The following is a 13,825-nucleotide window of genomic DNA, read 5'->3' as shown; positions in this document are numbered from 1 at the left end:
TCGCTCATTGCAACAAGGTTTCTAGGACAAGAAAAGTTATAAAATTCAGATGACAGGGATATATAATGAAGTCATTGCTAATGAAGTTAAAATTATATCTGTGGGTCATATTATATATAAACTTGTACAAAGACTCTTGAGGAATAAGACTGTACAGACCTATTTGATGAATTCTCCTTGAGTATATACATCTTAGCCCGGGTTGATTAAATGAGCATCTTGGTTGAGAGATGAAAGTACTGATTTTATTGCTCAGATCATCTATTCTTTTCCTTTCTTTTCTGTTCTCAACAGAAATCAGAGCCCTGCCTTTTCTTCTCAAACCAACTCAATGTAGGGAGATAGTGGGATTTTTCTGTAGATTAACATTCATTAATTTATTTTTCTTCTTATTGTAAATAGTATAAGAAACATAGAGAAACACAAAAATTTTCCATTTGCCACATTATGCAGAAAAATAATATTCTTATTAATGCCTGAAATCAGTCATTGAGGCAAGTTTTCCTCTTTTTATTTAATCAAAGAAATGGACTAAAAATATTTCTTAATATCTAAATAGTTAATTAAGATTATGGTAAACATTTGATTGTTATTACTAATTTTAATTGGAGAATGAGGTATTTTAAAATATGTCATACATACATCATAATATATATAACATATATTTCATACATAATATGTCATACTATATATGGTATATTTGACACATATATGTCACATATAATGTGACATATATGTCATAATATGTATATATCATGTATGTGAGGTGATTAAAATATGTCACATTTACATAATATGTCATGTATACCATATATAGGAGATGCTTCAAATATGTCATATAAGTCATAATATCTATATTTTAAAATAAAACTGAATATTTGATGCCATTATAGTTTGATTCTTTTTAAACACTAAAATGTCCTATTTTTATTGAGGTACAATATAATTGTATTTTATTGAGTTGTTCTTATAAATTGAATATTTTTGACATATATGTTCCAGTGTTCTGTTGTTTATAACACATTTATATATAATATTTTCTAGAAAAATTTCCCTTTTTGTTGGATGATTTAGAGATAATCTAGTGCTTTTAATACCAGACTAATGTTAGTTTTTTTTCCATTAAATGATTCGATTGCAAGGCATCTTGTGCAACACATGAACAACAGTTCCAGCACACACACACACACACACACACACACACACACAAGTATTCATTACCATCTTCAACTTACTTAAGTTCACTGATCCATTTTCTTTTTTGTTTGATTAGAGAAATTTTCCAGTAGTTTCTGAAGACTTGTTATGTGGATTATACACTTTGAATTCTTGCATATGCTGTTTTTCTTTAATAAAGATTTTTAAAAAGATTTGACTTATTTATTTGAGAGAGAGAGAGTGTGTGCACAAGGGGTGGGGAGGGACAGAGAGAGAAGCAGACTCCCCGCTGAGCTGGACCCAGGGATCATGACCTAAGCCAAGAGCAGAGGCTTAACCAACTAAGCCATCCAGGTGCCCCTTTAATAAAGATTTGTAAATGATGCCTTCTGTAGGTATAGATTCTTGGCCTCCATAGCTCTCATTGATAGATTTTTTCCCCCCACTTTTTTTAAGCTTCCAATGTTGATATTAAAATGCTCATTTACTCTTATACCTTTTAAGCAAACTTCTAGGGTTTTTTTTCCCCCTACTAATTTTTGAATATTTAGATTATTTTCTCTATCTCTTGAATGAATTTCATCATGATACATAAAGATGTGTGTCATTTAACAATAATTCTACCTTGGGCAAGTTTCAGTCTTTGGATTTGCAGGAACTGAGTCTTAAAGAACTCAATTAAATTAGCTGTGAAATTGTAAAGGAGAGATTTGAATCCTGGTGGTCTGATTTCAGAACAACTACGGTTATCCACCTATTATGGTGTTTCAGAGGATATGAATTAAAGAAAACAGCCTGCTGAGATTTCTTTTCAAAAGGTATGCAAAGGGGATAAAATTAAAAGTAGGTATTATTATTATGACAAGCTTGGATCCCTTTACTATCTTCCTCTTTCATCTGGGCACACTTAAATATGTTTTTATACTCTAACAAGATCATCTCTGAAGCAAATATAACATTTCACGTATGGTCTGATCAGCACTGAGATTGGCAAGACTTAGCAGAGCCTCATTTTACCTTAGACTTCTATCAATGCAGGTTGTGGTCATACTAACAGTACTGGTGGTTCTATCATAGTTTTGACTCAAATTAATCTCAAAATTGATTAAAATATTCACTAATTTTTTTTAAGTAGGCTCCATACCCAGCATGGGGCCCAATGTGGGGTTTGAACTCATGACCCTGAGATCAAGACCTGAGCTGAAATTAAGAGTCAGATGCTTAACCAACTGAGGCCTCCAAGCATCTCAGATACTCAATAATTTAAAAAATATTTCTAATCTCTCTGTACTTGTACAGCTGATTCCTTTGACCTAAGCCCAGTATCTTATAGTTGTCACTACTAAATGTCATGTTATTAGATTCAACCTAGCACATAGGATTCTTTTTGAAGAATGAATCTGTGCTAATGCAGATTCACTATCACTATCCTGAGAAATTCCACTTGTAAATTTGTACTATTTCCCCTAAACAAATTAAACTCTATGATAACAGAAATGAGTCATGAAAATAGTCCTGAGAACAAAGTCCTGAATCTGATACTTGGGTGAGGTTATTTAATGAAATTACCAACTATCTCATAAACCATCTAACTGGTCAATTTCCCCATCTTGTCCAAAAGAACTTCATAAGGTCCCTTGGGAATAACCTTGCAGGGGCCCACATACAGTTGAACTGATAACCATTTCCATAAGCCAACCATAAACATGATTAAATATTTTCCTTATGGAAGTGGTTCAAGATGGATATGTACGAGATGCTGAACACATCTCTACCCTTGAACACACTGAATCTACAGTTACATATGGAATAATTTTTTTATTATGTTATGTTAAATCACCATACATTACATCATTAGTTTTTGATGTAGTGTTCCATGATTCATTGTTTGCGTATAACACCCAGTTCTCCATTCAGTACGTGCCCTACATATGGAATAATTTTGTCTGAACCCCCTCCCCCCCAAACTAGCTGAGTGATTTCTACACATTGGGCAAATGAGAAAAAAACTACATCAAAGTGGGTAGAAAAAATTGGGACACAATCTGACCATAAACCTCATCCCCAGCATGATGACACACAATTGGGAGGGAACTCCAAACCCCAAGCTTCTCCCTAAGGATTTGAACCTTACATCTGGAACCCCGATTTTAAGATTGGCACCTGACAGACAAGCCCCCAAAACATCTAGCTTTGAAAGCCAATGGGGCTTGTGTCCATAAGACCACAGGCCACAGCTAACTGAGAAATAGTTCTTAAAGGGTCCACATGCATGGACTCACCCACTCTAGGGCCCCACATAGGGGAAGCCATCTGAAAAGTGCCCAGACTTTCTGTGAAAGAGACTTATTTGCCTATCTTAAAGCATTGGCCTGAGGGGCAAGCATTTAATTTGATACACATATAGGGGCTTACTAAAACTCTCTTCAAAGACAGAGGCCAGCAGTCACCTTCTTTATGCTCTCCCTCTGCCTAATTCCAGCTCATTGGTATCTCCAGGAAAGGAGCTTGTATCCTCTTTAGACACCCCCTAATTTTTACAGCTGCCACCCAGGAGACACCTCTAGATCACATGGCTGTGGTGGCCAGTGCGTCCTGCAGGACTATAACAAATAAAGAGAGTTCTTAACAGGACACCACCCCCAGGGCACAGGAGAGAGTCACAGATTGAAGCAGCCATCTTTCTGTGGAAAAGGTCTATTAGATTAATCTTCACTGCTGGGGCCTGAGGGGCAGACTTCTAATTAAACAATTGAGGGCCAACTATAATCCTCTATAAAAACCTTGGAGGATAGGCACTATCTTTAGGTCCTCCTTCTGCTGCCCTTCAGAGCACTGGTAACTCTAAAGGGAAGTTTGTACAAGGATCTGGTGCCCCAGTTTTTATGTCTGGGGCACTGGATTTTGTGGCTGCCACCCAAGGGACATTACTTGACTGATGGCCAGTGGGGCTTGCATTCATAGGTCCCACAGGACTGCAACAAATGCAGACAGTTCAGGGCTGGCTTCCACCCCCAGGGCACACTATAGATAGAGACTGAACTATGAACTCAGTCTTCCTACAAAAGAGGACTGTTAACCTTTCCTGAAGTTTCAGCCTGAGGGACAGGCTTCTGGTTTGGCACACACCTAGGGGCCTACATAGGTGTTCTCTGGGGGATAGGCCAGTGGAGGCCAACTTTGTGATCTTCCTTTGCCTCACTCTAGGTCAATGGTATCTCCAGGAAAGAAGCTTGTTCTTTTCCATGGTGCCCTCGCTTTAGTGGCTCCCAGCTAGGGTATTCCTCTAGACTGCCTTCCTCTGGTGGCCAGCTGGGCTTATGATTGTGGTCCCATAGGACTGCAACAAATGGGGAAAGAATTCTAAACCGGCTACCACCCCAGGGCACAGCAGAGAGGCAGGAGACTAAGGAATCTATTTTTTCTTGCAAAAGAAGCCTGTTGGCCTGTCTTCATAACTGAATCCTGAGAGGCAGGCTTCTAATTAAACTAAGGGCCAACTGTAATCCTCCCAGAAACCTCTAGAGATCACAGGTCTCTCTTTGCTGCACTCCAGAGTGCTGGTATCTTCTAGAAGGGAGCTCATACACACATCTGCTGTCCAGCTTTTTCATATGGTGCCCTGGTTTTTGTGATTGCTGCCCAGGTATTGGCCTTTGATTGCCTGCCCTTGGTGGCCAGCGGGGTTTGTATTTGTGAATTCAAAGAGATGGTGGCAGAAAAAGAAACAGATCTTAACTGGCTATCACTCCATTGCTCAGTTCAGAAGGAGCAGACAGAAATGCCCATCTCCCAGTCTTCCTCTGAAAGAGGTATATTTGCATACATTAAACATTGCCGCCTGAGGACCTGGCTTCCTATAAGCCTGAACTAGGTGCTGACTGAGATCCTCCCCTTTGGGACACTGTCCAGGTCTTGGCACACTCTCAGCTATTGAGAGCTACTAAACATAAAGTAGGGTGATGGACAATCACAAGGCTTGAGAGATAACCAAAAGTAGGGCAGGGTTAAAAAATAATGGTCATCTCCTAAGTGAGGCCATTCCTTCAAGACTAGGAGAGGTGGCTGTTTTATCTCATGCACAGAAATAAACAGAGAATGAAGGAAAATGAAGAAACAGAAGAACATATTCAAAGTGAATGAACAAGATAAAACCTCAGAAAAAGCCTTTGATAGAATGAAAATAAGTGGTTTACTTGATAAAGAGTTGAAAATAATGGTTATAAAGATGCTCACTAAGCTTGGGAGAAGAATGGATAAACATAGTAAGAATTCCAACAAAGAGATAGAAAATAGAAGAAAGTACCAAGTAGAAGTCACAGAGCTGGGGAATACAATAATTGTCCTGAAAAATAGAGTAAAAAGTTTCACTAGCAGACCAGAGAAAGCAGAAGAAAGGATTGGGAACAGGATAGTGGAAGGTCAACTTTGATCCTCCCCGAAAGGATCAGGAAGACAGGATAGTGGAACTCACTGAATCAAAGGAGCAAAAAGAAAAAGGAATACAAAAGAGTAAAGGTGGGGACTGAAGGGACAACATCAGCAGACCAAATTCACACTATAAGAGTCCCCGAAGAAGAAGAGCGAAAGGGGCAGAAACTTATTTGAAGAAATAGGGACTGAAAATTTCCTTAACGTGGGGAAGGAAATAGACGTACAGATCCAGGAAACTTACGGAGTTGTGTATAAGATGAACTCAAAGAAACCCACGCCAACACACATTATAGTTGAACTGTCAAAAGTTAAAGACAGGGAAAGAATCTCAAAAGCAGCAAGAGAAAAACAACCTGCTACATAGAGAGATTAAAATGTTTACAAGACAAGCAAAAGCTAAAGAAGTTAATCATCACTAGACCAACACTATAAGAACTGTTAAATGGGATTCTTTAGGTTGAGGTAAAAGGGTGCTAATTATTAACAGGAAAACATATATATGTATAAATCTCATTGGTAAAGGCAAATATATGGTAAAATTCAGAATAATCTAATATTGTAAGGGTTGATCACTTATAAAGTTAGGAAGAAGGTTAAAGAGACAAAAGAAGTAAAAATATGTATAACTATGATAATTTATTAAAGGATGCACAAACATGTAAACTGTGACATCAAAAATATAAACATGGGGGGAGTAAAATGGTAGAGCTTTAGAACATAATCAACATTAAGTACAGTGTTATAAATATAAGTTGTTTTATGTAAGTCTTTTGGTAACCACAAAGCAAAAAACTTTGGTAGATGCACAGAAGTTAAAGAAAAAGGAATCTAAGCATACTCTACAGAAAATAATAAAATCACAAAGGAATAAAGCAAGAGAAGAAGAAAGGACCAGAGAAATTACAAGACAGTGGGAAAACAAATAACAAAGTGGCAATAAGTGCACACCTATCAATAATGACTTTAAATATAAATGTACTAAATCTTCTAATCAAAAGATATAACATGGCTGAATAGATTAAAAAAAAAAAAGACCCATCTATATGCTGCCTACAAGAGGCTCAGTTCAGATGTAAGGACACATAGACTGAAAGTGAAGGGATAGAAAAAGATATTCCATGCAAACAAAAACCAAAAAAAAAAAAAAAAGAAAAGAAAAACTAGTGTATTTACACTTAGACAAAATAGACTTTAAAGCAAAGCCTGAAATAAAAGACAAAGGTGGTCATTACATAGAAGGGCTCATCCCACAAGAGGATATAATACTTGTAAATTTTAAGCAGTCAACATAGGAGCTCCCAAAATGTAAACCAAATATGAACAGAAATAAAGGGAGAAATAGCAATACAATAAATTAATTCTCCCTCTTTCACCAATGGATAGATCATTCAGACAGAAAATCTATCAGGAGACACTGACATAAAGCAACATGTTAGACCAAATGGACTTAACAGACATACACAGAACATCCATCTAAAACTATCAGAATGCAAACTCTTATCAAGTACACATGGAACATCCTTCAGGATAGACATATGTTATATCACAAAACAAGTCTTAATAATATTAAGAAGATTGAAATTGTATCAAATATCTTTTCTGATTATATTTATAATCAGATATATATATCAGAAATGATATATATATAATCAGAAATGAAAGAGGAGGCATACAACTGATATCAGAGAAATATAAAGGCTCATAAGAGACTACTATGAACAATTATACACCAATAAATTAGACAACATAGAAGAGATGGATAAATTCCTACAAATATGCAACCTACCAAGACTGAATCATGAAGAAATAGAAGATCTGAAAGACCAATTACTAGCAAGGAGATTAAATCAGTAATCAAAAACCTCCCAACAAACAAAAGTCCAAGACCAGATGGCTTCAGTGGTGAATTCTACCAACATTTAAAAAGGATTAATGCCAATCCTTTTCTAACTCTTCAAAAATATAGAAGAGGAGGGAACACTTCCAAAGTCATTTTATGAGGCCAGTGTTACTCTGATACCCAAACCAGAGAAAGACCCCAGAAGAAAAGACAATTACAGGCCAATACCTGAAAAACATAGGTGTAAAAATCTTCAACAAAATATTAGCAAACTGAATTCAACAATACATTAAAAGGATAATACACTTTGATCAAACAGGATTCATTCCAGGGATGCAAGGATGCTTCAATATCCACAAATCAATGTGATACACCACATTAACAAAATGAAGTATAAAAAGCATATGATCATCATCTCAATAGATGCACAAAATGCATTTGATAAAATTAAACAATTTTTATGATGAAACTTTTAACAAAGTGGGTGTAGAGGGAACATACCTCAATGTATAAAGCCTATATATGACCAGCTCACACCAACTTTTTACTCAATAGTGAAGAGCTTTTCCTCTAAGATCAGGAAAAAGATAAGAATGCTCACTCTCACGACTTTTACTGAGCATAGTATTAGAAGTCTTAGCTAGAGTAATTAGGCAAGAAAAAGAAATAAAAGACATCCACTCAGAAAGGAAGAAGTAAAACTTTCACTATTTTCAGATGATGTAATATTATACACAGAAAACCCTAAAAACGCCACCAAAACTTGTTGAATTAATAAATGAATTTGGTGAAGTTGCAGGATACAAATCAATGTACAAAAATCTGGTGTGTTTCTATACACTAATAATAAACTATCAGAAAGAGAAATTAAGAAAATAATCCCATTTACAATAGCATCAAAAAGGATAAATATCTAGGAATAAATCTATCCAAGGAGGTGAAAAATCTGTACCCTGAAAACTATAAGACAATGATGAAATAAATCAGAGACACAAATAAATGAAAGATAGTCCATGTCCATGGATTGCAAGGGTTAATATTGTTAAAATGTCCATACCACCCAAACAAACTAGATTCAATACAATTCCAATCAAAATTCCAATGGCATTTTTCACAGAAATAGAACAAACAATCCTAAAATTTGTTTGGAGCCACAAAAGAATCCAAATAGTCAAAGAAATCTTGAAAATGAACAAAGCTGGAGGCATCATACTTCTAGGTTTTAAACTATATTACAAAGTTACAGTAATCAAAACAGTATGGTACTGGCATAATAACAGACACATAGTTCAATAGAACAGACAGCCTAGAAATAAACTCATGCATATAAGGTCAGATAGTTTATGATAAAGAAGCCAAGAATAGCAGTGGGTAGAGGACAGTCTCTTGAATAAATGGTGTTGAGAAAACTGGAGAGCCACATGCAAAAGAATGAATCTGGACCACTATGTACACCATATACCAAAACTAACACAGAATGGATTAAAGACTTGAATGTAAGACCTGAAACAATAGAACTCCTAGAAGAAAACATAGGGGATAAGCTCTTTGACATTGGTCTTGGCAATTATTTTTTAGATTTGACACCAAAAGCAAAGGCAACACAGGCAAAACTAAACAAGTGGGACTGCATTAAACTAAAAGCTTCTGCATAGCAAAGGAAACCATCAACAAACTGAAAAGGCAACCTACTGAATAGGAGAAAATATTTGCAAATCATATATCTGATAAAGGGTAAATATCCAAAATATACTTTAAAAACTCATACAATTCAATAACAACAACAACAACAAAAAGCCCAATCTGAATAAAACATGGGCAGAGGATCTGAATAGACAGTTTTCTAAAGAAGAAATATAGATGGGCAACAAGCATATGAAAAGATGCTCAACTTCACTTATCATCAGAGAAATGCAAATCGAAATCACAATAAGATATTACTTCACACTTGTTAAAATGGCTGTCATCAAAAAGAAAAAAATAACAAGTGTTGGTGAGGATGTAGAGAAAGGGAACATTTCTGCATTGTTAGTGGGAATGTAGATTGGTGCAGTCACTGTTTGAACAGTATGATTTCTCAAGAAATTAATAGAACTACCATATGATCCAGCAATTCCACTTCTGGGTATTTATCTGAAAGAAAGTAAAACACTAACTCGAAAAGCCATATGTACCCCATGTTCATTGCAGCATTATTTATAATAGCCAAGATATGGAAGCAATCTAACTGTCCATTGCTCGATGAGTGCATAAGGAAAATGTGACATATATATAAACTATTCAGTCAAAAAAGAAGGAAATATTGCCATTTGTGATGACATGGATGGACTTTGAAGGCACTATGCTAAGTGAAATAAATCAAAGAAAAATACCATATGAGCTATATTTGGAATCTGAATATACCAAAATCTTAGATAAAGAGAATAGATTGGTGGTTGCTAGAGGCAAGGCATGGGGGTGGGAGAAATGGGCAAAGGGGTCCAAAAGGTACAAATTTCCAGTAATAAAATAATTAAATTATAGGGATGTAATGTACAGCCTGGTGACTCTAGTTATTAATACTGCATTGTATATTTGAAAGTTGTTAAGAGAGTAGATCTTAAAAGTTAATCTCACTGGAACTGGAGGGTGTTAGGCTGAGTGAAATAAGTCAATCAGAGAAAGACATGTATCATATGACCTCACTGATACGAGGAATTCTGAATCTCAGGAACAAACTGAGTGTTACTGGAGTGGTTGGGGGTGGGAGGGATGGGGTGGCTGGGTGATAGACATTGGGGAGGGTATGTGCTATGGTGAGTGCTGTGAATTGTGCAAGACTGTTGAATCACAGATCTGTACTTCTGAAACAAATAACGCAACATATTTTAAGAAAAAAGAAAAAGAAGAAGATAGCAGGAGAGGAAGAATGAAGGGGAGTAAGTCAGAGGGGGAGACGAACCATGAGAGATGATGGACTCTGAAAAACAAACTGAGGTTTCTGGAGGGGAGGAGGGTGGGGGGATGGGTTGGCCTGGTGATGGGTATTGAGGAGGGCACATTCTGCATGGAGCACTGGGTGTTATGAACAAACAATGAATCATGGAACACTACACCAAAACAAATTATGTAATATATGGTGATTAACATAATAAAAAAAATTTAAAAAAAAGTTTATCTCACAAGGAAAAAATTTATAACTATGTGTGGTGATGGATTTAACTAGAATTGTGTTTGTAATTATTTCACAGTATATACAAATGTCAAATCGTGTTGCACACTTAAAACTAAGATAATGTTATATGTCAATTACATCTCAATCAATCAATATTTTCATTATAATTGTTTTACACATTAAAGTCTGTTTCATACTGATGATGGGATCTTCTTTAGGGGTCTTTTGATTTGAAAATTCATTTTGGACTTATGCCTAGAATTAATATCAAGACCATTGACCTATTATTTGTACCATTACATTTTTTATTCACGTATTATCCAGTTTAAATGAGGTATACCTTTACAACCAACTGCAATATGAAAAGAAAAGGAATATGATAATGGAGACAGACAGAAAAGGGCAGAGGAAACACTCCCCAGAAATAAAATACAGTACCTTGTTGAACTGAGTGGCATTTTGCTACATGGGATGGCTTTAGAAAATTCTACGGTGTCTTCTCCTCCCTCCAAAACGTGGAGCCTAATTCTCCTCCCCTTGAGTATGCTGGACTTAAAGACTGACTTCTAAAGACTAGATATGGCTAAAGAGACAATGCGTGACTAGTTTGTAAGTGGGTTCCCTCTCTCTCTCTCAGATCACAAGCTCTGGAGAAAGTTAGCTGCTATATAAGTAGCCTATGGAGATGCCCATGCAGTAAGGTACTGAGGCTTCCTGCCAAAAACCTGATGAGTGAGCCATCTTAGAGGCAGATCCTCCAGCCCAGCCGAGCCATCAGGTGACTGTAGCCTAGGTCAACACCCTGACTACAACACAGGAAGTGTCTGGCTCAGAACTAGCTAGCTAAGCCACTCCCAAATTCCCGACCCATAGAAACTCTGAGGTGATAAACGTTTGTTGTTTGAAGCCAATATATTTTGAGGGAAATTTGTTACACCTAAATAAATAACTAATACATTAGGTGTTAGATGACACTAGCCTTACCAAATGTTTTAGTTCAGATATTAGAATTAAATTAGAGAAATATATGTTCATACACATGCATATTTTACATTAAATAGCAAAAATTAAAGAATTTTCAATATTCAAAACCATGTTTTTGATCCTGCTTAGAATTGTCTACTTTGGGGCGCCTGGTGGCTCAGTTGTTCAGCATCTGCCTTCGGCTCAGGTCATGGTCCCAGGGTCCTGGGATCGAGCCCCGCATTGGGCTCCCTGCTCTGCTGGAGGCCTGCTTCTCCCTCTCCCACTCCCCCTGCTTGTGTTTCCCCTCTCGCTCTGTCTCTCTGTCATAAATAAATAAAATCTTAAAAAAAAAAGAATTGTCTACTTTGAAGAGAAAAGAATGTCTTTGTAGCCTCTGCTTTACATACACGGTAAGGGAAGTATTTGGATTTACTGTGTCCCCATTTTTGTTGTTGTTGTTTAAGAGACAGTAATTTCAGAATTAGGAAATATGTCAAAATATGAATGGAACTTACAAGTACATCTTGGCAGAGGTAGCCAGCCTGTACTAGTACATGTTGCCGTATTTACATGGCTTGCAGGATGAAACCTATTTTTACAGTGATATGTGATTTCATCTCCCGTTCTGTATCGGATGGCTTCAGGTGTGTAGTAACCATTTGGAATATGAGGAGAAGTACATGTGACTTCTGGAACAAAAAAAGGACATGTGGAGATAATGTAGCCATTAAATATACCCATTAAAATAATCAAGTACATAAAAATAAAGGCAGTGGATGTTATTTTTTGTCCCTATCCCAGCACAAAAGGGGATTAAAATGAGTATAGTCTCATATCCTTCCCACCATATCACTCATGTCCTACCACTGTAAGTCTCATATGATATATCGGTGCACCCTGGACTATTGAATCCTCTTTCTCCAAAGCCATTGCATACATCATGATATCCCAAAAGTGGCAATAAATTCATGACATATCACTTCAACTATTCTTTCCAACGATTCTTCAACTTCCTTGGCATCTGTGGTTCTCATCGAAGTCTCTTCCTTCCAGACACTTGGTAGGATTGCATATCCCATTTGAAGTAGACATGGCCCCATGATTTGCATAAGACAATGAAATGAATGTAAAGTAACATGTTTCCCTTCAGGGAGGAAGTTATAAAAGCCCTTTTGTGATTTTTTATGTTCTCTTCTCCCATAGCTGCAGTGATTAAGGAAAGCCATGGAAAGATGATGTCTCTATCCCTTTCTTCTTACAGTTAATATAATGAACAGAGTCCCTTCAGACCTACATTGGAAGTGAGCATAAGCAGGAAATAAACTTTAACTTATGTCAAAGCAAAATTGAATTCAGATTCTGAGGTCTTACCTTGAAGTAGGTAACTTCATTGAAACCTAGAACGATGATTTATTCTAATGTTCATTGACACTTGGAATGATGATTTATTCTAATGTTTATACAGGACAAGGGGACTGATACAAGGTAAGTGGTTTATAAGTTATATTTTGATGACTGGATGGATAATTTAACTATCTAAATATTTAAGTGGGGCTCTGGAAGTAAAACATATGGCAGAAGTTAACGTCAGAGGACTTGTGCACCCACGTTCTTTGTGTAAGAACTGTGAATGCCATGAAGACAAACAGCTGAATTCTACACATCATCAGCTGAACATGGATCTAATGTGAGTGATCACTGTTCTGTGTTCATAACCTCTTTGTAAAATATTTTCTTAATAATGTCTGAAAGTGAAGGTCACTCAATTGTAGGAGGATATATTTTCCAAGGAGCTCTTGAGTTTGTGGACTCAACTAATTTTTTTTTTTTTGTTGTTGGAGGGAGTGCCTGTCTGGATCAGTCAGTAGAGCATGTGACACTTGATCTCAGGGTTGTGAGTTCAAGCCCCATGTTGGGTATAGAGCTTACTTAAAATTAAAAAAAGTCAACCAAATTTTTTTTGTATTTTTTATTATGTTATGTTAATCACCATACATTACATCATTAGTTTTTGATGTAGTGTTCCATGATGCATTGTTTGCGTATAACACCCCAGTGCTCCATTCAGTATGTGCCCTCTTTAATACCCATCACCAGGCTAACCCATCCCCCCCTTCCCTCTAGAACCTTCAGTTTTTTTTCTTAGAGTCCATAATCTCTCATGGTTCATTTCCCCCTCCGATTCCCCCCCCCTTCACTTTTCCCTTCCTGCTATCTTCTTTTTTTTTTTTAACATATAACTCAACCAAATTTTTTTAAAAAGAATAAAATCA

The 13,825-nt window shown here is 36.5% G+C and overlaps 1 protein-coding gene across 1 annotated transcript in view; it reads right to left on the bottom strand.

Annotated features, from left to right (window-relative positions):
* LOC114202783 (complement factor H) overlaps nt 1-13,825 on the bottom strand; it is an 88,544-nt gene that overhangs the window by 46,354 nt on the left and 28,365 nt on the right. The window contains exon 7 of the mRNA XM_088016999.1: nt 12,064-12,241. Within this exon, the coding sequence (XP_087873125.1) occupies nt 12,064-12,241 (178 nt within the window). The remainder of the gene's footprint in view (nt 1-12,063; nt 12,242-13,825) is intronic.

The sequence above is a fragment of the Eumetopias jubatus genome, unplaced genomic scaffold (genome assembly GCF_037043125.1).
Source record: "Eumetopias jubatus isolate StellerSeaLion01/CBP00866 unplaced genomic scaffold, mEumJub1_p1.0 scaffold_12, whole genome shotgun sequence".
NCBI lineage: Eukaryota > Metazoa > Chordata > Mammalia > Carnivora > Otariidae > Eumetopias > Eumetopias jubatus.
This window is presented reverse-complemented; position numbering and strand designations above follow the sequence as displayed.